General features: G+C 34.0%; 12 protein-coding genes across 12 annotated transcripts; 4 read left to right on the top strand and 8 right to left on the bottom strand.

The window, feature by feature from the left end:
• Positions 1–398: 398 nt before the first annotated feature.
• DFA_06349 (uncharacterized protein) lies at positions 399–2196 on the bottom strand (the record flags this gene model as incomplete). Its single annotated transcript, XM_004361996.1, has 3 exons — positions 399–821; positions 890–1219; positions 1282–2196. The coding sequence occupies 3 exons, from the start codon at positions 2194–2196 to the stop codon at positions 399–401; spliced, it is 1668 nt and encodes a 555-aa protein (XP_004362053.1).
• Positions 2197–3415: 1219 nt separating this feature from the next.
• On the bottom strand, positions 3416–4238 carry DFA_06348 (uncharacterized protein; the record flags this gene model as incomplete). The annotated part of the gene is made up of 3 exons (XM_004361995.1): positions 3416–3491; positions 3593–3729; positions 4149–4238. 3 exons carry the CDS (start codon positions 4236–4238, stop codon positions 3416–3418), a joined length of 303 nt encoding a protein of 100 aa, XP_004362052.1.
• Positions 4239–4372: 134 nt separating this feature from the next.
• gpt1 (putative glycophosphotransferase) lies at positions 4373–9579 on the bottom strand (the record flags this gene model as incomplete). Its single annotated transcript, XM_004361994.1, has 6 exons — positions 4373–4406; positions 6294–7007; positions 7121–8355; positions 8435–8655; positions 8739–9281; positions 9378–9579. The coding sequence occupies 6 exons, from the start codon at positions 9577–9579 to the stop codon at positions 4373–4375; spliced, it is 2949 nt and encodes a 982-aa protein (XP_004362051.1).
• A 447-nt stretch (positions 9580–10026) lies between these two features.
• Positions 10027–10632, top strand: DFA_06346 (uncharacterized protein; the record flags this gene model as incomplete). Its single annotated transcript, XM_004361993.1, has 4 exons — positions 10027–10032; positions 10350–10436; positions 10476–10559; positions 10621–10632. 4 exons carry the CDS (start codon positions 10027–10029, stop codon positions 10630–10632), a joined length of 189 nt encoding a protein of 62 aa, XP_004362050.1.
• Positions 10633–10724: 92 nt separating this feature from the next.
• DFA_06345 (uncharacterized protein) lies at positions 10725–13151 on the bottom strand (the record flags this gene model as incomplete). Its single annotated transcript, XM_004361992.1, has 2 exons — positions 10725–11915; positions 11988–13151. 2 exons carry the CDS (start codon positions 13149–13151, stop codon positions 10725–10727), a joined length of 2355 nt encoding a protein of 784 aa, XP_004362049.1.
• Positions 13152–14846: 1695 nt separating this feature from the next.
• On the bottom strand, positions 14847–15839 carry DFA_06344 (RNA-binding region RNP-1 domain-containing protein; the record flags this gene model as incomplete). Its single annotated transcript, XM_004361991.1, has 2 exons — positions 14847–15513; positions 15592–15839. 2 exons carry the CDS (start codon positions 15837–15839, stop codon positions 14847–14849), a joined length of 915 nt encoding a protein of 304 aa, XP_004362048.1.
• A 459-nt stretch (positions 15840–16298) lies between these two features.
• DFA_06343 (uncharacterized protein) lies at positions 16299–16896 on the bottom strand (the record flags this gene model as incomplete). Its single annotated transcript, XM_004361990.1, has 3 exons — positions 16299–16320; positions 16534–16742; positions 16852–16896. 3 exons carry the CDS (start codon positions 16894–16896, stop codon positions 16299–16301), a joined length of 276 nt encoding a protein of 91 aa, XP_004362047.1.
• Positions 16897–17534: 638 nt separating this feature from the next.
• DFA_06342 (uncharacterized protein) lies at positions 17535–18709 on the top strand (the record flags this gene model as incomplete). Its single annotated transcript, XM_004361989.1, has 2 exons — positions 17535–17739; positions 17829–18709. The coding sequence occupies 2 exons, from the start codon at positions 17535–17537 to the stop codon at positions 18707–18709; spliced, it is 1086 nt and encodes a 361-aa protein (XP_004362046.1).
• Positions 18710–18789: 80 nt separating this feature from the next.
• DFA_06341 (uncharacterized protein) lies at positions 18790–20422 on the bottom strand (the record flags this gene model as incomplete). The annotated part of the gene is made up of 4 exons (XM_004361988.1): positions 18790–19817; positions 19916–19972; positions 20077–20221; positions 20387–20422. 4 exons carry the CDS (start codon positions 20420–20422, stop codon positions 18790–18792), a joined length of 1266 nt encoding a protein of 421 aa, XP_004362045.1.
• Positions 20423–20499: 77 nt separating this feature from the next.
• Positions 20500–20985, top strand: DFA_06340 (uncharacterized protein; the record flags this gene model as incomplete). The annotated part of the gene is made up of 1 exon (XM_004361987.1): positions 20500–20985. The coding sequence occupies one exon, from the start codon at positions 20500–20502 to the stop codon at positions 20983–20985; it is 486 nt and encodes a 161-aa protein (XP_004362044.1).
• A 735-nt stretch (positions 20986–21720) lies between these two features.
• DFA_06339 (uncharacterized protein) lies at positions 21721–22122 on the bottom strand (the record flags this gene model as incomplete). The annotated part of the gene is made up of 1 exon (XM_004361986.1): positions 21721–22122. One exon carries the CDS (start codon positions 22120–22122, stop codon positions 21721–21723), a length of 402 nt encoding a protein of 133 aa, XP_004362043.1.
• Positions 22123–22195: 73 nt separating this feature from the next.
• On the top strand, positions 22196–22945 carry DFA_06338 (uncharacterized protein; the record flags this gene model as incomplete). Its single annotated transcript, XM_004361985.1, has 1 exon — positions 22196–22945. One exon carries the CDS (start codon positions 22196–22198, stop codon positions 22943–22945), a length of 750 nt encoding a protein of 249 aa, XP_004362042.1.
• Between the last annotated feature and the right edge of the window lie 23 nt (positions 22946–22968).

Here is a 22968-nt window from a genome sequence, read left to right as displayed (position 1 = left end):
TTGTTTTGATTTATATTTTCCATTTTTTTTAAAGGTTTTTCTTTTTTGTTATATATTTTTTGTAATTGATTATAGTTACATGGTATATACAATGAGCTTGCCTGGTTTTTTCGGGTGACCCTTGTCAAGAGTCGCTTTGTACAAAAACATACATAATTAGACTGAAAAAATAAAAATGTAATTATGTTGTGGTGTGGAAAAATATGTATAGGTTGAAAATAAAAAAAAGGTGATGAGGAGGAGGAGGAGTTGTGTGGGATGTGATGTTAGCTATATACCTGTTGTTGTTGTTGTTGTTATTATTTATAATATTTGTGAGAGAGTCCTTAGGGATAACCCCAAGGGTGATAAGACAATTTGTATTAGTGTGTTTGTGTTTGGTGGTGTATGTTTTAGTTTTAAAGTCTGTGGACTGTTGATTGACCCTCTTCCTTTTTAGCAATGATGACAACGATACCATCCTTTTTGCCAACTGTCGAGTTGGTGGTTGAAATTGGTGAAGACAATTTGATAACCTTGTTAAAGTTGCCCTCCATGATATCATTTTGGATGCCAGTGTGACTGGAGAGGTTGGGAATATTCATTTCGATGCCATTTGGTAGTAATATAGTGTCTGGCATTGAAATGGTTCCCTCCAAGATGATTTCCATTTGATTGACTGTGACTCTCAGACAATTGGCTCTATAGTATGGAATGGAAGCATAGATTTGGAAACTGTCAGCTGTTTCAATAACATTGACAGGTAACCCATGTATACGATTCGATCTTGGTGATGATGGTTGTTGTTGTGTTTGTTGATTTGTATTTGCTCTAATTGGATCCTAATAAAAAAATATAAAAAAACAATTAGAACGTTGATGATTATTGTTTTGTTTTTTTTTATACATACTAGAGTTGAAGTATTTCTTGGTCTACAAGTACTTGATGTACGTTGTGTAACCAATTCACCTTCCCATTGAGCAAGTTCTTCTGATGTGTAGAGATAGTCTTGGTGTTGTTGAATATATTGAATGTCAGAATTTGGCAACTCTTCGACATGACGGAATGCAAGGAATGGAAGAGAAGGGGCCACCTTTAGAGCGGCAAAAAAGTTATTCTTTAAATCCTTGGCATTGTTTTGACCATCTGATTTTTTCTTTTTATCCTTTTTTTGTTTCTTTATACCATTATTATTTTCATTTGATCCTTCAGACTTTGTAATAAAATCTCTCATTGATTCCTTTAAAAAAGAAATAATTTAATTAATTTTGATTATTATTATTTAATATTGATTTTACTTACTTCATATTGATTTTTAAGAGAATCATAAATAAAGGTATAGACTGCTCCACAAAGGTTAGCCATATTATTTTTGGATTGGTATCTTTGTTCCTCGGTAAGACGGTGACTGTAGAGAGCGAGGACAGATGTTCTTGTGACAGTTGACTCTGTGTTTGATGGCAAGACTCTAAAGTAAAAGTTGAGGAATGCAATAGCCTCTTTCTTTTTGATAATGTCGTACTTTTCGTGATCCACTTTTAAATTACCAAGTGGTGGATGAGTCTGGATGAGAGTGGAGAAGGGCAAAAAGTCAGTTTGACCAAACTTGTGGCCAAAGTTGTACGTGTTAAAGAGGGTAGTTGGTGGGAGTGGAGGTGGATGAGGGATGTTGTTGGTAGAGTCTGGTGATGAAGGGTCATTTGATGGTGATGATGTCAATGGCATTAAAATTTGTTGTTGTTGTTGTTGTGGTTGTTGTTGTTGGACTTGATTGTAGGTATCTTGTGTTGGAGGAAAGTAACCATTTTGAGGTTGTGAGTATGGTTCAATATGTGTAGCAAATGGTTGGAATCCTCCATTATCTACATTACCTGTACCAAATGTTTGGTATCCACCATTATTGTTGATATTATTATTATTATTGATATTATTATGATTGTTATTGTTGTTGTTTGGTTGTTGATAGGATGTTGTTGGATGAGCAAACATGTTGTTGGTTGATCCGTCGACCAAGTAGGGAAAGTCATTAAAGATATTTGGGAGTACCGACGACAGAGATACATCGATGTTGCTCGATGTAGAGTCGAGATACGACGAGCTAGACTGTGGAGAGCTGGTCGATGAGATGTCAGATGACACCTCCATCATCTCATCGAGCTTTCTCTTGTACAAGGTCGTTGGTGTAGAGACTGAATTAGCTGCTGTTGCTAGTGACATGCTTGTCTTTATATATATGTGAAAAAGAAAAGAAAAGGAGAAAGAGAAAGAGAAATAGAAATAAAAAGAGATAGAGAGAATTGATGAGAGTTTGTTAGAAAATGTAAAGATAAGGGATAAGATAAGAAAACAAAACAAAGTAAACTAAATATATATATGTATATATGTATGTATGTATGTATATGAGATGTTAAATTGAATGCAATATTACAGATACTAGAAACATATGGTAATGAGGTAGATACAATCTCTTCGATTTGATATATGTGTAGAGTCGTTGTTGTTGTTTTCGTTAAAGATATAGTAATACAAGCAACAACGAAGAATGGTTTAAGAAGATGGGAGCGAGTGAGGTGAGGGGAAACTGAATGAAATTGAATTAAAGATAGTTATTATTATTATTATTGTTATTAATAATTAATTCTATTGTGATTGGTCGCGTGGTTGTGAATCGTTGATTTTTGTGGTGATTGTTAACAATGGCCTGCTGCTGCTGACAACTAATTTCATTTTTTTTAATGAGGGTGAGAGCCAATCTAACGAGTTTTGGAAGGTTCTTTGAATCAGTCGGGGGTGGTTTAGATAAAAAACCAATTGACCAACACGATCTTAGGGAGGGGTTGGTTGATGGTGATGAGAGATAGATAGAGACTTAAACACGGAGACAATACAACACGAATCACGCACGGGTGGTGTCTTGGCACAAACAACAAGTTGGTGTTAATCGGGTTAGAGTCAATCTCTTTTGCAATGAACAGACACACAATTAATATAACAATCGTCTGTTCGTGTGGCGAGGAGCCCTCGATGGTTCCGTGGATTAGATGGTCCTCGGTCACGTGACACGCTTATAGTGAGCGACAAAGAGAGAGAGAGAGAGAGAGAGACAGAGAGAGTGTAGGTGGTCCGCATCACGTGACACGCATATAGTTAGCGACAAAAAGAGAGAGAGAATAGTAGGGTTATAAATTACCACATCGACATGGCACACCGACAAACACAATTTCAACAAAAGAGGTAAGTTACTTACAATATTATTTTCTTTTATAGTTTTCTAGATTTAATTATTTATTTATTTTGTTGGTTGGATGGTTGGATGGTTGGTAATAAACTAACTAAATTGATTGATCTGAATTTATTTATAGTAGTACCGTATACAGAAAAATAAATAATAATTATATAATTTATTTATTTATTTATTTGTTTACACTAATATTGTTTAAAATATGATTTGAGTGTTAACGACAGACAGAAAGAGAGTAATAGAGAGAGTAGGAGAGAGAGATAGACCGGTTCTTTTTAAGAACTCAAACAATAAAAAAGAGTAGGATGGAGAGTGGAAGAGAGGGTATAGTAGGATGAGGTGCCCTACTTACCTACCAACCTACCAACCTACCTACATTGTGGAACTATAGTTTCTAGACCCACCTCAACTCGATTGTTGAAAAATGGGTAATAACAGGAAGCAAAGCAGAGTTTGATCGGATTGATAGCAGTGGGAATTGATTTAATGGAATACTTTTCAAAACCGCTCTTTCATTATAGCTAGCTCTCTTTTTGTTATCACTGATACTATTGTCGATTTAATCTACAGCATCTTTAACCACTCTCATTTTTGCCTACGTCTGCACTCCCCACCTGCAACAACCCCCCAATCAGTGGTGCTTGTTTCAAAATAGGAGGAGGGACGCAAACCAACCAACCCATCCATCATACTTATCATGATTTCTGAATACGGTAAAAACACAAAACAAACAAGCAAACAAACAAAAATCTAACAACAACCCAATTGAAAGATTTACTGCATTGGGGTTGTAGCCATCTTAATTGGCATTTGTTGGTTGGATTTTTTGCCCTCCATAGCTGCTCATTGGGGGGGGTCGCAGCAGTGCACTGATCCATCAGCCAACAACGCATCAAACACATCGGTTGATTGACTGATTGATTGATACAAGACAAGTCGACCGATGTTGTTCATCGCAAACCCAACCACTAAACCCACTTTTTACTTCCATCAACACAACTTGTCTTTGTCTCCTCATCTCTCTCTACTATTGCTATGATGAGGGTGGGTATAATATTTTTTAGTAGTTGCATCTTCACACATCATATTATTAATACACATACATGCATACACATACACACAAACAAACAACAACATAAAAGAATGTGAATGTCAATCATCGTCTTTGTGCATTTGTTGAGGAAATCTAATACAAGAAAAAGGAAAATAAAAAGAAGTTGGTCAACCACAATCTACCAACTATTATAAAATTGATTGAATTTTAGTTTGTGTTGTGGTGGTGGTGTTTGGCAATACGATAGATTTAAGAGTTGAGGTAGTAGTATTAGTAGTAGTAGTGTCGGGTGAGTGATGGCAATGTCGATGATAGGAATAGAATCAATAATAAGGAAGGTTGATCGATATATAAAGAAGTGAGAGATAGAGATATAAATTTACACACACATACAAGCATTTTTTTGTCATTGGAATCAATTCCAAAATCTGAGCACTACCCACTCCACCACAACCATTCACAGTGTTGTATTGAAAGGAAGGAAAAATTGGTGTTTTTGATCAATGATGAAGGATAGGAGAAATATATTCATACTATAATATCAATTGATCCTATTCTTGGATCGATTGATTGATTGATTGATTGAATAATCTGCTATTTGATTGAATTTACGATTTTTTAAAAGTTGGAAGTTGGTTGGTTGGTTGAACTGAGGAGTGATTTTCCAAAGTAAATTTGCCAATCTCCTTCCCATCTAATCCAACTGACCGACCTACATGTGACAATCAATCCAATCTATCAAATGGGGGAATGGTAAGATGGATTGGTATGAGACAGTAGTTTGTGTTTTGTATGAGTACAGTAGAAGGTGGACAGATTGATTGGTTGATTGGTAAATTTTTTTTAGGAAAAAGGTTCTATTATTAATATTAATTTAAAAAAAAAAAAACTATAGTTTCAAAAAAGTAAATAATAATAATAAATTCTAATAATATCTTTTTTTTACTTTTAACAATTAAATAGGATAAAATAGACATACTATACATGTACCGTACACATAGCAAAAAGAAAAATTTGAAACAGATAGAATGTATGTGGTTGACAAAAAAAAAAAAGTGGTGGTGGCTGTTTAAAAGATCTTTGATCAAAATTCATTTTATTTTCCTCGAAAGAAAAAGATATGGTGATTTTGAAAATAGATAGAAAATAATTTGAATTCAATTAAATTTAAGTTCATTTCAAATCATCACATTTTATAAAAAAAAAAAAATCAAAAATAAGAATACAAAAAAAAAAAAAAAGAATGGAAAACGAATAAATAATAATTATAATTTTAGCAAACTACTACTACTTCTTACTACTACCCCTATTTGGAGTGAATTCGACTCTAATCAGAAGTGACTTAAGATATTAACCACCTCAGCACCTTTTGAGGTTAAAAGTATTGAAACCCATTGAACACAAATCCCAAAAATTTGACAGGGTTGGCTCCAAAAATGGAAAAATGGATCATTTTTGTTTTGTAAAGTTTGTAGGATTTATTGCAATAAGCTAAATCAATTGATTGATTGATTAATTGGATGATTGTAGTGACAATGGAAATGTGTATTGGGGATCATACATAAAAACCCCCCAACCATAGTCGTGTTGTATTGTTGTGTTATTGTTTTGTTTACAACCCAACCAAAACAACCACCCATATTGAGCAAAATCACGTTGAATCCATGATTGATCGATTATTATTATTATTATTATTATTATTATTTGTTATTATTATTATTTGTTATTTATATTATTGTATCTATTATTATCGATTTTATCGGGTAAACATCTTCTTTTTGGAAATCTTGTTTGTTTTTTGGAATTTGTAAACAAACAAAACTACAATGACAATTAACACACAAATAATCCAAAATGAATTTGAATGGCTTCTTTCACTTTCATCTTTTACTTTTCTTCTACAATTCAATTGGGAAATGAATGAATGATAAATATTAGAATTTTTTTGAAAATTGGGATGGGTTTGTTTGTAATGTTATTATTTGTTGTTTGATTGTTTTTAATTTCTATACTACTTACAATTCATTATAATCATCAATATACATAAAATTATTAAATTCATTTGAAGATAATTCAAAGGAAGATGGCCATGGGAACATTGCTTTGTAAAAGTCCAAGACAACCTTTTCAACGAGATGAGCAGTTGGTTTGTCATGATCAAAGTCATCGTTGAGACAAACAAATTTATGACGTTTTTGACGGATACCGTCCAGTTTACCTTGGGATACAGTGTCATTATCGACGACCATGACAAAGGCGACTTCGTCGGTACCGTCAATCGTAGTTCTCCAATAGCTACGCTTCGAGTATGTCTTTTTAATCTCTTCCATTGTCTTGTTGGAATGAATCAACACGTCCTTGGTGATGGGACAGTCTTGCAACTCAAGGTCGCCGACTCGGATGGTATGGTTGCCAAGGTCCTCTAGCTTTTCAATCAGTCCCTGTTGGAATTGTCGTTGTTGACGTTGCTCCAAACAACTTCTATACAAATGACTCTTGAAATCATTCCAAGTGTTTCGGAGTGGTGTACCGAGACATGCAACACCGATATTACGCAGTTCGTTCAGATCCAACACACCGTCTCTGTTGCCGTCAAACTCTTCGCTCCACAACTTATCGATATCATATTCCTTGCGTTTATGAATGAGATAATAAAAATATGAAAATGCAAATTGCATATCTCTTGGGTGTCTCAATGGATGACTACTTGTTGCATCCCATTGTTCTGGCCATCTAAATAATAAATTAAAAACAATCAAATATTAATATATATTTTCCAACATTAGTTTGTTTAAATTAAATGGTTTGGTTTGGTTTGGGTTGTTGGGTTGGTTTGACAAACATACTTGGCTTGTAATTCTTTCATAACATCAACATCAATCATATGTGGCATATGAGCAGGAACCTTTCTTGATGCAGCACCAAATTCAACAGTGTATAGTCTATTTACAAACTTTAAAGAGTCACCAAACATATCTAATGTCTTTCTTTGGGTACCTGGCATGACCTGTTGTTGTTCCACTTTTTCTTCTTCTTCCCATGGGAATACTTGTTCACCACCTTGTTCTCTAATAGCTCTTTCAGTCTCTCTATTTAACATGTATTTACGGTCATATTCATTCTCCTCTTTTTCCAATCGATCCAATTCCAAATCTTGTTCTTTTTGTTTGATGATTTGATTCAATTCTTTTTGTTCGGTTGGTTCATACCTCATTTCAAATGATGAGTCGTCATCAGAATGAGATTCAGAACTATAGCTATCTCCAACATAGTCAACAGTCAACATTTGTCTACCACCACCACCTTGTTGTTCCTTTGCTTGGTCACCAAGTACAGGAGTATCATGATTATCATTGACTTCAGTTTGAGTGAAAAGGACAGTTTCACCAACCTTGTTAACACTAGCAGTTTCTGATGGTGTGGTTGGTGTAGTTGCATTCTCATCAACTTCAGTCTCTGTCAATTGAATTGGTTGTTCACCTTTACCAATATTATCATCTCCTTCTAAATTTCCAATACCACCATTTTCATCTCCTTCTTCTTGTTGTGGTTGTTGTTCTTGTCCCTCTTGTTCATCTTGTTCCTGTTCATATAGATTATTATTATTATTATTTGCAACCATTGATGTGTATGATGAAATTGGTGTTCTTCTTGATCCTCTTGGTGTATTATTATTAATAGTTGTTGTTGTTCCAGTTGTTGTTGTTGATCCAGTTGTACTTGTACTTGTACTGGTACTGGTACTTGTAGAATCCTTTGGTTGTTCGTCCATTGTAGATAGAGTAATATTAAAATCCTTGGTATAAGAGTTATCTTTTACAACTACACCATTGGCAACGATACCATCTGGTACTTTGGGAGCTGTGGCAGCCTTGTCATAGGTGATAGTCACTGCTACACGTTGATACTCGATATTCCTGTTAAAGGTCAATGTCATAATCTTATTCTTTTGCGAGATGGTAGCTGTTCTAACCAACACGGCATTATCATGTGATCCATCTGTAATGGTCGCATTCGTTCCAACCAATGTTGATAAATTAAAATAAACTGAATAGGTTCCATTTGGTAAATGAATTAATGTCTATTTAAATTTAAAAGAATTAAAAAGTAAAGGTTAATATATTATATGTGTATTTGTATGTATATGATTGTTTGCATACCTGATTTGTAATATCATAACCCAACATTGGAGAATTAAACATCATTTCAACACCACAATCACCGGCATCGAAACCACATTCAAGGTTCTTACACATTCTGTCACAGTGTCTATCACCAATCCAAGAGTCTGGACACCCCTTTGAACAATATTGTTTGGGTTTAATTGCATTACTTGTTGATGTAGTTGTTGAACCTCCACCATTCAAATTGGAATTTCGATCTAAACCAAAACAAAAAATAAACAAAGTAAGTACTTGCACAATCACTTGTTTTCTATTCTATTCTTTTTGATTTTATACATACTCCACCATCTTGTTTTAATTTGACCAGTACTGTTATTACAATCACCACCATCAAAATCACACATGGTAACATTACAAGCAGCATCACAAAAACCATCACCTACCCAATTGTTTGGACACCCGTCATTACAATTTGGAACAGGCCATGACAAGTAGACACGTTGTCCACTCATTTGAACGAAATCGTCTGGGTAAACAGGTCTACCAAACATAACGTCGTCGTTGAGATAGATGAAACGTTTAGAGAGACCGGGGATACGATGTAGATGACTCTCGATCGACGGTGAACTAAATGATGGTAAATGAGACTTGTTTACAAAGATCTCCTTGTGTTGCACAATCGATATTCTCGGGTGTCCAACATTCAACCAATTAGGTACTTGTCCATTAGTGACAATGTAGATATGTCTAATCCATGGAGCATACTTTTCCAACGATCTCAACGAATATCTTAATTCCTGATTATCAACAAATCGATTGGCACTATTCCCATCCTTGTAACAATTATGTTTACTTGGGTCTTGTTTATCTTTACATTCTGGCACTACATAGTAAATACAAAAACAAAATAAAAGGGAAAGGGTTAGTCCAAGTACACACATCTCTGTTATATTCATTTTTTAGAGGATGGGATACAAACTATTTGGATCTCTTAATTTCCTTTTAATTTCAGCGACAGCGCTAATGAGATTTGGGTCAGATCCATTAACCCATGTGTAGACGGCATCGATGGGTTCGGGAACGATGGACATTGGTTTGTTTCCAATATTGTCAGAGATTTCGCGGAGAATGGCAGTGTTGGAGTGTGAATTTTGAAACATTGAAAAGATGTGTAGTGCCATATTAAACGATACGAATGCTCCAATCAGGCAGAGAGCCATTCCCAATCTCGACGATAGAAAAGAATAAAACTTTTGTTGGAATAGCTTGACTGCATTTCTTGTTTTAGATGACATTTTTAATGCTTTCAACCCTGTTTTCGATAGATAATCTATCTCTATCTTTATATCTGTATCTATTATTGTTGTGAATATTATAATATATACAAAACAAAAGGTGTTGTATACTACAAATAAGTGAACTAGTGAATGAATGTGAATGAGTGAATGATAATAATATCTATCTATCTATCTATCTATATATCTATATATCTATATATCAATCTATTTATATATATATATATTTGTAAAATGATAAAAATGTGTTAATAATACATTATTACTATAGAATATTGTAGATAGATAAGAGATGAGATGAGAACACTCCAAAGATAATAATGATGATGAATCATGGATGTATGGGGATATTGGGTGATTTGATTCATAGGTTAAAATTTTAACGAACAAACACACACTCCCACTCCCACATCCTACTAAGCACCATTGCATTGTACTTTAAACTAAACCAACTTTGTTATAGAATAGAAGACGTCTTCTAGAAACATACCTTTGATATCTATCTATCTATCTATCTATCTATTGTCTATCGAATAAACTAAAAGATGAACTGTTCTTCAAATATCTAACCTCTCCAAATTACAGAGAGGGTTCTATTCTATCTAATCAACTAAAAGAAAGATGATGATTTGAGTCCTTTGTATCTATCTATCTAGCTATCTGTACCGACTTTGATATGTGTTTGTGAAAAAGATAGTGATAGAGAGAAAGATGAGGAGGACTCTTCAGTCAGAACACCATTGGTGAGGTGGCGGATTTTTTGTCAAAAAACAATTCATTAGATTTTTCAAGAACGTTTTTATGGTGTTCGTCAGTTTGAAGGTCAACCGAGTTTGGCGACATCGGAAAGAGGCAGATATTTATGTGTGTGTACATTCTAAAAATAATAATATCTATCTATTTGAAATAATATATATAAATAAATAGAAGAAACAATAATAATAATTTTACTAATATTTTATAATAAATTATATTATTATAAACAAAGTTTTGATTTATTTATTTATTTATTTAATTTGATTTTTAATATTTTAATATTCAAAATCTTCAGTTCTTAATGTTTCGTAGCCTCTTCCAGGAAAGCCGAGAAATGGTTCCATTCCTTTTCTATCTCTATTCTTTTTGGCTACAATGATGATGGCACCAATGATGAGAAGGAAACCGGTTCCACCAATGACAGATCCAATGATGATTTTGAGACGGGTGTTTTTGTTGTCAGCATTGTCAGGTTCAGGTACGACAGCCTTGCAAGCACCATTACCGCCACAGGTACCACACACGTCAACGACCTTGCCCGAAAAGGGGACACCGTCGCATCCAACACATGATTTTCCGGCACCTCCACACACCCCACATACATCGACCTTGGCATCAGTGCATACGTCACATGTGATGGTTTGGTTTACATGAGATGGTCCATTAATATCACCACACACATAGCTAAAGTCAAATTGGTCCAATACACACTTTCCACCACGGAAGAGACATTCAGCGCCACATGCAACCTTTTCAAATTGACAGAATGTTCCGTAACGGTCGGCGGCACATGCACACTGTCCGTCACAGCATCCACCGTGACCTGAGCAGCCGACAGTGTCGCAAGAGTCATGTGTGCTGAGATTGGTGGGTACATAGTTGATGGCAGCCCACGTGTTGACGATACCGAAACCTTGTTGCACGTCAGCCATTTCGGGGTGTGAAGCAGTTTGGGTGATCGCTTCGTACACCATTGCGGGTGTCCAGTTGGGATGTGCTTGGAGGATGAGTGCGACAGCTCCACCGGTCATGGGACATGCAAAACTAGTGCCACTCATACGAGTATAGTATCTTGCGTCAGATGCAGATGCGACAAAGTTGGCTACACCCAATGCCGATACATCAGGCTTGACACGACCATCTGAACTTGGACCACGCGAGCTAAACGAGGCAGTGTTTCCATGTTGGTCAATGGCAGCAATAGCAAGCACATTCATACCGTCTGCAGGTGCACCAATACCCTTTTCACCGCTGTTTCCAGCCGATACAACCACTGTCATACCTCTCTCTGCGGCAGCGTCAGCAGCCATGGTAATGGGAGCGTGTTTAGAATCCATTTGATAGTATTTGTACCAATCAGTGTATCCAAGTGAACTAGAGAGCATATCAGCTCCTCTCTCTTCACCCCACTGAACTGCTGCAATCCAATTATCCTCTTCTTCAACGTATTCTGCAGATGTATCTTCCTACAATTAAATTAAAAGAAAAACATATATTAATACCAATATTTTGAATATTTAACCTTCTTGTTTACTTACAGTTTTGGCTAAAAGATAATGAGCTAGATAAGCAGGACCGACCATAACACCTGGGACAAAGCCACCAATAGTAGAGAGGGTGGCAGTTCCATGAGTGTTTTGTGGGTCACCCATTGGACCTTGAGTGTCTGTTTTGTTGTCGACAAAGTCATATTCGTCGAGGAAGGTGAGATGGGCAAATGCAGTGTGGTTCTTTAGGTATCCAGAGTCCATCATGAGAATAATGACACCAGTGCCATTGTATCCATTCGAGTGTGCAACTGGTACATTGATTTGAGTGGCAGCATTGAATGTGTTGTTGTAAAAGGCACGATCTTGTTCGTCCGACGACAAGATACGACGACGGGGGGCAATGTCAGCCTCGACGAGAATGTTTTCTTGTTGAATGTGTGCAGCCAACTTGTCAAGCTCTTCATTGTCATTGTCAAACTTTGGTTTGTAGAAACGGTTGACCAACTCGACACGATCAACCTGTGAAATGCCAGAGATACAACGAAGAACTTCTGAAGCGACAGTCGACGATGTCTGTGTAGATAGAGACACTGAAATAGCATTAATCCATTTAATACGGTGATGTACAGTCAATTGTGCATCATTTCGATCGCATTTCATGATTCTATCTACAATTGATTCTGAAATTGGCAAATCCTTTTCATTTACAATCATTTTTGTTGGTTGTTGATGTTTTAATGATGTTTGTGAGGATTGTTGTTGTTTTTGTTGTTGTTGTTCAAATTGACCACGACGAATACGACGATCAATTGATTGAATGTTATTAATCAAGTTGGCAGTATTGGATACCATCTTGTTGGAGGAAGTGGTAGAAGTGCTCGACTTGAGCAATACATCCTTTCCTTCCTTTTCATTTAAAAATACCCATAACTTGGTACGTTTTGTATCTGGTTTGGGGAGTATTGTTGGTTGTTGTTGTTGTTGTTGTTGTTCATTGTTATTGTTAAGACCAAGTTGTTTGTTAATGAGTTGTGAACGTTGAATAGAATCTTGAGTGTACTTTTCACCAAAGAATAACTTGACCGAGTTGGATACCTTGTTGTCGAGGTCTTGGAATACTTGTTGTTCTTGTTGTAGTTTGGAATGAACCACCATTAAAACCAATAAGCATCCAATAAAGCCAATTAATAAATGCTTCATGTAAAGTGTCATTCTCTGATTTTAAATAGAATAGAGAATTGTACTCTTTTAATTATTTAGATTATTATTATTATTAACTATGTTGTATTGTATTGTATGTATGTGTTGTATATTGTTACAATGATTTATATATAAACTAATTATTATTACTACTACTACAAATAAAGGTAGGGATGTGATTTACAATGAATAAATGAATGTTGTTGTTGTTGTTATAATGTTGCTAAATGCAAACTACTACTACTACTTATGCTATAAATCGTAAACGATTAATAATATGGTTGTTATAAATAGATAAATAAAGTATTATTAAGTTTTAAGTAACATGGAGGGAGAAGAAGAGTAAGTGAGTGGTGATAAATAAAGTACAATAAATAATAAATATACAAATATACAAGAGACAGACAGATAGATAGATAGATAGATAAAAAAAGTGAACAAATAAAGTAAAGTAAGAAGTAGTTTTGTTTGTGTGTGTTTGATGAACAACAGGGGTGAAAAAATAAACATTTTTAAAATTAGTTAGTTAATCGTAGTAATGGGTTGAGAGGATCATATTTAAAAATAACTTACGATTATTATTATGTATTATATTTATTATATTATATTATATTATATTATACTCTAATATAAATAATTATACTCTTTATGTTATTACCAATAAATAAAGAAAGAAAGAAAGAAAGAAATAATTTTTAAAAAACTATTGTGTAATATCAAAAAAAAAAAAATAATGTTTTGATATGGTTATTTTATATATATAAATATTTATATATATTTATTTGTTATTGGGGGAGGAGAGGGTGGATGGGAAGGATAGGAAATAAAAAAACAATGAACAAAAATGTTGGTATTTAAAGGATACCATTTGGATTGCTAGATGTCCTGGTCAATCGAATTAGATTCAAATTGTTTTACACAGGTGGGTATATAATATAATAAATTCATTCATTTTTTTTTAATTAATACTGTGTTACTCAGATAGGTGGGTAACTAGTTGCCAGTCAACAACAGCAATAGGTTTCCCTGTTTTTTTCATTGTCAATCAGTGCAGAAGGTGTGTATTTAGGGTGGTGTCAAACTCCTGAATATGTCTCGTCGTCAATCCTGGCAGAGCTCTTGTGTCTGGAAAAATTAAAAAGTTTCTCAAAAAAGCAAAACTTTTTGTTTTGGTGGGCATGCTGAACCAGGCTTGGTTGGCAGGGCATCACCACTGACTGCCTTGTTTGACAAACAGGTTGAAAATGAGTTTTACAAACACTTTTATACTTTTGATTGTTGTTGTTGTGGTTGTTGTTGTCATCTCTTTTTTGTGTATATTCGGTTGGGTTAGCTCTGTGAATTTCGCATTGTGGTGAATGAATTTCATTATTTTTCGTGTGTTTAGTTTAGTGTGTTGTGCGCTCTGCTCTCTACCCAATACTTTAATAAAATGGAATATTATTCATTATTTTTCCAATATTCTACAAAATTGATCTGTGAATAACAAAGACTAAACTATACTATTCTATACTTTGAAAAAAAAAAAAGAAGAAAAGAGAAGAGAATTTATTTAAATAAAAAAATAAAAATAAAACCTATATCTACAACTTTTCTCTTATCTGTCTCTCTATCTCTTCTTCTTTTTCTATCTATCAATCTATCTATTTGTCCTAAAAATATTTTAAAAAAACCAACTATATTTCTTTCCTTTTTCTTTTTCCATTTTTAATATGGAGTATATCTTGAATAACCACCACTTGGAGCACCACGACCACCTCTTGAACTTCTTTCGACTGGTGGATAAAAGGCGGCTGGTGGTGGATAGGGAGCCTCGTATCCTCCCTTGACAGATGGATGTACCATGGGGTAGGGGTAGTGTGGTGCAGGGTGATGATGATGATGGTCGTGGTGACGACCGCCACCGCCACCACTATGTTTGCCAGAGCTGCCAGAGTAGTGACTGTCGTATCTTCCGGCACGACCACCAGTGCTACCTGCATAATGAGGTGGTGGAGGTGGTGGTGGATACATCTGGCTGAGATAGTCGGGATACAACATATAACTATAGTCATAGGCACCGGTGGCATATGGGTCTACAAATCCTCTATGTTTTTGTTTTGGTAGACCCCATGCCAACGAGATGGATCGTCCTAAAAACTCGACACCTCCCTCGTTTCTCTCCATCAATGTCTTTGCATCTTCGACAGTGTGACAATAGATAAATGCGTGTCCTAGAGGCACTCTCTTTTGCATGTCCAATGGTACCACCACCTTTTCAACATATGTTGTTCCCAATTGATCCTGTAAAACTTGGCCTTCATCTTGTGATTTAATTCCTCTTGCAAATAATACTTTGGTTGATTGATTATCTGTATAAGTTGTTGGTAGTACTCTAAAAATAAAATAAAAAAGAAATATTAATATAAATGGGAATCAATCTTATTTCTCTTTTTCTTTTTTTAACACTTACGAAGCAGCAGTTGAAGATGATTTTTTAGTTAGTGAAGCTGTATAGACTGATTTTTGAATCAATTTAATTGCTTTAATAGTGGTTTCATGATCTTTAAAGAATGCCCAACCTGCTGTACTATTGGTACCATCAAATTCAAATGATTTTACTGTGCAACCTGAAACATCTTCCAATGACATCTTTACTTCACGTTCGCTCATATCCTTTGGGATTCGTCCAATATATAGAGTATTTTTGGTATCTGCCATTGTTATTTTTACCATTTGGCTAATATATATACATAAAAAGATTTGTGATTCATGATTTGATTATATTTTATAAATTGTAATTATTAATGAAGAGATTGATTGAAAGTTATTATTAATATGTTGTTTTTACTTTGTTTATAATATATATATATTGTAGATTAATGATTAATGATTGAATGAAAATGGAATTATTGTTTTTTTTTGATGTGATTGTTGAGATTTATAATTATATTTATATTTTTTAAAAGTTATGTATTTATCGATTGTAAATATATATTATATTGTATATGTGTTATTGTGTAGTGATTAATGATTAATGATTAATGATTTACAAAAATAATAATTATTATTTGTTGTTGATCGTATGAATATAAATATGATTTATGATTAATGATTAATGATTATTAATGATTGAATAGAAATGTTAATATCATTAAACTATCGCCTTGACCCATCAATCTAATCTAATCTAATCTCTCTGCTAAATATATTCTCATCCCCTTTTTAGTTGGTTGGTCTCAAATGATAGTGATAAGGATGTGAGGACAACTACAATAACAACAATAACAACAGTAACAAACGAACAAAAAGAGAGAGAAGATGATGATGAAGAAGAAGAGGAGGAGAAGAAGAAGAAGAAGAAGATGATGACTTGTTTCAATCATTGTTGGTCATCAATCAAAAAAATACAAACCTTTTACCAGAGAAATGATCTTTGAAAGCAGGTGGACTAGTCCATTCAACTGCACGATAGCAGTCATTTAGAGAAAAAAACTTTACGAAACCGTATCCCTTTGTCTCACCAGAATGCTTATTCTTTACAACAATAGCCTCTGATACCTCTGCTATTTTACTAAATTCCTCTTTCAACATTTCATCTGTCACTCCTCTAGCAATATCCGACTTGATAGAGAGATAGAATAATAGTTAATATCATATGCTAATGTCCTAAGACATTACTCTTTTCTTTTCTTTTCGATGTATGTATGTATGTATGTATGTTTGTACTTACCACAAATACACCATAACCATCTGCTATTGTTTTCTCTCTATCCATTTTTTTTTGTTTATATTTTATCTATCTATCTTGATCAAATTCTACTTGATGATAATAATGTGATGATAATGATGATGAGTCAAGTGAAACTATACTATTCGTATTTATAATAGTATGTACGATATAGAAAGTTATATTACTTTACTTTCTTTCTTTCTTTTTTTTAATAATATAATGAAAATTGTCTTTCCCTCAAACCTTCATTCTTCACCCATCAAACCATCTGTCTTTTTTTTATTTTTTTTTTATTTATTTTTTAATATAATTAACACTTTTATTCATACCCTCCCAGAGTGAACTCTTAGTACACTCATTTACTTTGGCAATGATTGTATATTTATATATAAATATTTATCAGAAACATAAAAGTAGAAACCCTATCTCTTTTTGGTCAATGGCTCCCTGGTCATAGTTTAAATATCAATTCAAGATTTGAACCTCGCATCAATCGACCAATGCTCATATCCTTTTGATGTAGCAAGTAACGATCACTATACTTGTATTTCATTTGTTTTTTTATGTTTTCTTGGTAAATCTAATTTGGTGATCTTTGACTATTCGAAAGTACATATATTTGTCCTTTTATGAACCTTTTTGTATTTAATATTAATATTAATATTAATATTCATTTTAATCAAATGCAAGACGCAAATACAAAGGTAGACGGAAAAGAGACTGTTGATCACAAAAGGAAACGTGGGTCGTCCGAATTTCAACTACCAGCGTGTGGTGATGATCATGGTTTGACAACAACACAAAATACAAAAGATGATAATAATAGTTTAAAAGAAACAATAAAGAAAAAGAAAACATCCAACAATGTAGATGATCAAAAAGATAAAGGTAAATAACTATTCCCAATAAAGATATCACTTGATACCTACTACTTGTTTTGTTTGATATTAACTATAGTCATTTTTTTATCAAAAAAGAAGAAGAAGAAGGATACACATACACAGAGAATGAACTAAAAAGTAAACTTCGAAAGGATTTGGTTGTGATTTGTCAATCATTGGATATAAAATCATCAAGCTTGACCAAAGATATATTGATCCAACGAATCATAGATGCACAAAACAAGCGATTAGAATTCAAACTTAAAATGGTTGACAATAACCCATTGTACGATTACAACAAAGGACTGCTCGAGTATTCATTGCCGTGGCCAATCATTGGTAGAATACTGGATCTAGTTTGGACGGAATCAACTATTTGTACGTGTTACTATAGTAGTCAATTTGTGAATGAAATGTATCAAAAGGCCGCTCCAGAACTTCGGTCCATGTGGGAGGTGTACAAAGAATTAAGAATGGAATGTCCAATGCACTCGTACCATTGGGTCCATTTCAACAGTTTAGACTTTAGTGAGACTCTCATGCTAGACAAAAACAGATGGAGGTATCTACTTTTAGGTCTATCCAAGAGAGTGTACCAATTCCTAACATCCAAACATTGTACCAGTCTTACATTCGAAAACGGATCAACCTCGTGGCAACACATCACCAATCCATACTTTCCAATTAAATCGCCCAAGGTCGTCCGTCTCCAACAATCTGAAGGTGACCGTCTCTGTGCGCTCCCCTCCCCAGACACAACCGTTTTTAGTTTGGTAGAGAAACTCCAACTAGACTGCTTCCATATCATACCACCTCACACCAAGTCGCTACCTATTCTATTCAAGAATATCAAATCGTTGACAGGTCGTAACGATAAAATGGGAGATATTCGAGAAACAAAGTATTATACCAAGTTGTATACACCTCAATTCATAACAAGTTTCAAGAACCTCACATCACTCAATTGTTGCTGTTGATAATGCTGTTGGCTAATGTCTTGTCAAGTTGAATATGTTCATCACGCCATAATGGTGGAAGTAATAGTTTTACTAGTCCTTTAGTTGTCTTTGCCAGCATCCAAGAATACAATGAGGTCGAATCGATCTTCATATTGTTCTAAATTGAGTGCTGTCAAGTTTTTGAAACATAATATGAATTGAGGTGTATACAACTTTAAAAAAGGGAGTTTATCACCGCCTCTTGTCGTACTTGAATTACAAAAAGCTGTCAGTGATTTGATATTCTTGAATATAATAGGCAGAGCTTTGTTGTGAGGTGGTTTGAGATAAAAAATGTCTAGTTTGAGCTTCTCGATCATACTAAAGACGGGTGTGTCTGTTGGGAGTGCGTGGATTGTTTGAAGTAATGTGACGACCTTTGGTGTTTTAATTGGAAAATATTGACTGGTGACGTGTGGCCAAGAGGTGGCTGGTCTGTATTTGAATCGAAGACTGGTACAATGTTTTGACGACAAAAATTGGAACACTCTTTTGGATAGGCCTAAAAGTTGATACCTCCATCTGTTCTTGTCACGCATAGTGACTAGGGCAATGTCGGTCGATGTGGAAAATATGTGGTCCATTTTGGTTTCATAATCTGCATTATCCATATCATTTTCCGAATTATCATAGTTTTCATCCGAATCATAATCCTCTTCCTCTTCCTCTTCTTCTTCTTCTTCATCTTTTTCTTTAACCTTAAAATTGTCGGCTTTATCCAAAAGTTTGACAGGTTTGATTGGTGGTGGTGGTGGTGGTGGTGGATTCATTTCGAGCCAAAAGTGATACGAGTGCATGGGACATTGCATTCTTGATTCTTTGTACACCTCCCACATTGAGATGTCTCTTTGGCTAGCTCCACAATCGTGGTACCGAAAGTGATTAAGAGTCATACCGTCTTTCATTTTTTGCACAAATTGGCTATGATAGTAACATGTACAAATAGATGTTGCAGTCCAAACTAGATCCAGTATTCTACCAATGATTGGCCACGGCAATGAATACTCAAGTACTCCTTTGTTGTAATCATACAATGGGTTATTGTCAACCATTTTAAGTTTGAATTCTAATCTTTTGTTTTGTGTCTCTATTATTCTTTTTTGATCAATAAATTCTTTGTTTGCCTTGTTGGGCATGATAAATCCAATTCTTTGCAAATCACAACCAAATCCTTTCGAAGTTTACTTTTCAATTCATTCTCTGTGTATCTTTTACTTTTTCCATCCTCTTCTTCTTCTTCTTCTTTACAATTAATAAACAAATGAAGAAAGAGTTAGAATTTAAAACCATTAAAGATATAACTTTATCGATAGTCATCTATCTTGTCTTTAAATTTAAATATTTACCATTTGCAAGTTTCTTTTTTTTCTCTTTTTCTAAACTAAAACTATCATTATCATCATCGTCATCATAATCTTCGTCTTCATCATCATCATATGTTTCGTTTTGTGTTCTTGTTGATGTTGTTGATGTGAATGAATCTGTTGTTAACTTGAAAAATTGACCACCTCTCTTTCTTTTGTGAACAACCTCTTTGTTCTCTTGTTGTTGTGTTTTGCATTTGATTAAATTATAAACAAATAAATAGAAATGATATTTGTAAGTAGTGAGTCCTCACTCGGAAGATAATTCGAAATAAAAACAACTTAATCAAACAATCAATAACTCATTTGATCCACCTTCCTCCACCATATTCTTATAATAAAGTACATAGATATTTCTTATACAAACTAATTTATGTTATCAAACCAAAGAAGTTTGAACAGATAATGGGTATCTCTAGAACAACCATATTTAAGTTGGCACCAAAGTACAAAAAGTTTTATAACTCCAAAGATGAAAGACATTTTCTCTCTTCATTTGAAAGACTATTAATTGGAGTATACCACATACGTCAATTCACAACTGATATACTAGGAGAATTTATCTTCTCGATATCAGAAACAACTTACAGAAATGTTAGGTCAAATGTATTGGACTTCCTTTCATCAAGTTTTAATTATATTAGAATGGAAAAAGACCTCATAGATAGTGAATCTGTATTAATCAATAATACTATATTCGTTGGAGCAATAGATGGAGTAGAGTTTAGGACCAATTGTCCTACTGACATGATTTGGGACACCAAGTTTTATTCAACTAAAAAGAAACAACACTCTATTACCTACCTCTTCATTGTATCAATGCATTCCAAATTTGTAGATGCTGTTTTATTTTTAAGAAATTTGGAAGAAAAGGTATTAAGATTAGTCTAAGATCTACCTCTTTTTTAATAAACCATTGCTTTTTATTACTATCTGAAGAATATATTTGAAATAGGAATATTAATGGATTGTAATTATCCCTAGATTGTGTTGTTCTTTCTCTTGAATCCATTGGAATTCTACTTGACAGCTGACCCTCCAACTTTGCAATTTGTGAATCTTTGACTTTACAACCTGTGCAAAGAAAATCACTTGTACAATTGTTTTCTTTGAGGTATGAACTAAAACAATTAGGGAAGTGAATCAAATATACTCTCTCTGATACCATAGTTTGACAGAAAAAACAGGAAATTGACCTTGATTTCCTCTGTTGTTATTATTACTTCTAAAGAAATCCATTCCAAAAAAATATATCTATATACTATGACAAGTACTCTATAATGTTATATAAATATCCAGTTTGTTGTATCTCTTTTTAAATAATAAATACTACATAGAAGTTTTGATACATTTTTATCGGAGAGTTACCAACCTCCGTTGAATTCAGTTGGAAATAGGTAACTGACAACAAAAATCTAAAAAAAATTAAAAAAACAAAAACTAAAGTCGACTTTCAACACCATGCAAGTAAACAACAAGAAGGAAAACCTCTCTACTGCGCGAATCTCCAACGAGCTCAATGAAAAATCAAAAAATATATTATTAATAATTATTTTTGTTTTAACAATTGATGTAGGTTGTACTATTGATGGAGATTGTAAAGGATATAGGTAGACTTTCGGTTGATCAAGCCAACTCTATTTTTGGTAATTCAATTGTTATTTGTGGATCCCCAGTTTTTGATTTTGTAAATGTATATTGTCTAGTTGATGATCGTGTGTCTGGTAATTGTTTAAATATTGCTCCACGATATTGATACCCATGTCTTGCGAATGCGTTGATCTTTTCATCAGTGATTTGGTTTGGACGTTGAATGATTAGTGTTTCGACTTCCAACCCATTGATTGTTTCATCGATCGTAAAGTAGAAATCTCTGATTTTAATGGTTTTGGTGGTTGATGGAATACTGCCTGCAAATAATGGTGCCATATCTGGATGATAACACACCAACTTGCTAATATTAGTGTCATTTAAAGTGTAACGATCGGTTGGTGTTAGTGTTGCATGAAATATTTGGAGGTTTGGCATTTGTTGTGGTGGTATAATATTGCTGTTGATAATGGTGCTGGCAAATGTCTTGTCAAGTTTATAAATCAAGACAATGCCTATCATATTCAAGAATATTAAATCATTGACTGCTCGTTGTGGATCAAATAGTTCTACAAGAGGATTTGATAAACAACCTTTTTTAAAGTTGTATACACCTCAATTCATATCAAGTTTCAAAAACTTGACATCACTCAATTTAGAACGCTATGAAGTTCGATTCGATCTAAATGTATTCTTGGATGCGCTGGCAAAGACAACTAAAAGACAACTGGTAAAACTAATACTTCCACCATTATGGCGTGATGAACATATTCAACTTGACAAGACATTAGCCAACAGAATTATCAACAGCAACATTGTACCACCACAACAAATGCCAAAGCTCCAAACATTCCACGCATCCAAATCATATATTAATGATTATAATTTGAATGGTACCAACATTACCAAACTGGTTTGTAGTCATAACATATTGGGTCATCTTTATTTTTCTGGCGATATTCCATCAACCACCAAAACCATTAAATTCAGAGAGTTCTACACAAGAGATCTTGAAAAAATTGGTGGATTGAAAATCCAAACACTAGTAATTCAAAGTCTAAAGCAAATCACAGATACAATGATCAATTGGTTAGCAAACAATGGATATCGATACCGTGGAGCAATATTTAAAAAACCACTAACTAGACAATTTACATTTACAAAACTAAAAACAAAAAAGGTTCCACAAATAACAATTGAACAACCAAAAACAAAGTTGGATTCTAAAGGAAATCTGGTTTACCTAGTCTCTTCTGAATAAATAAAACAAATTAATTTATACAT

The sequence above is a fragment of the Cavenderia fasciculata genome (assembly GCF_000203815.1).
Source record: "Cavenderia fasciculata unplaced genomic scaffold Scf_Dfasci-G-p-12c09.r1-3, whole genome shotgun sequence".
NCBI lineage: Eukaryota > Evosea > Eumycetozoa > Acytosteliales > Cavenderiaceae > Cavenderia > Cavenderia fasciculata.
This window is presented reverse-complemented; position numbering and strand designations above follow the sequence as displayed.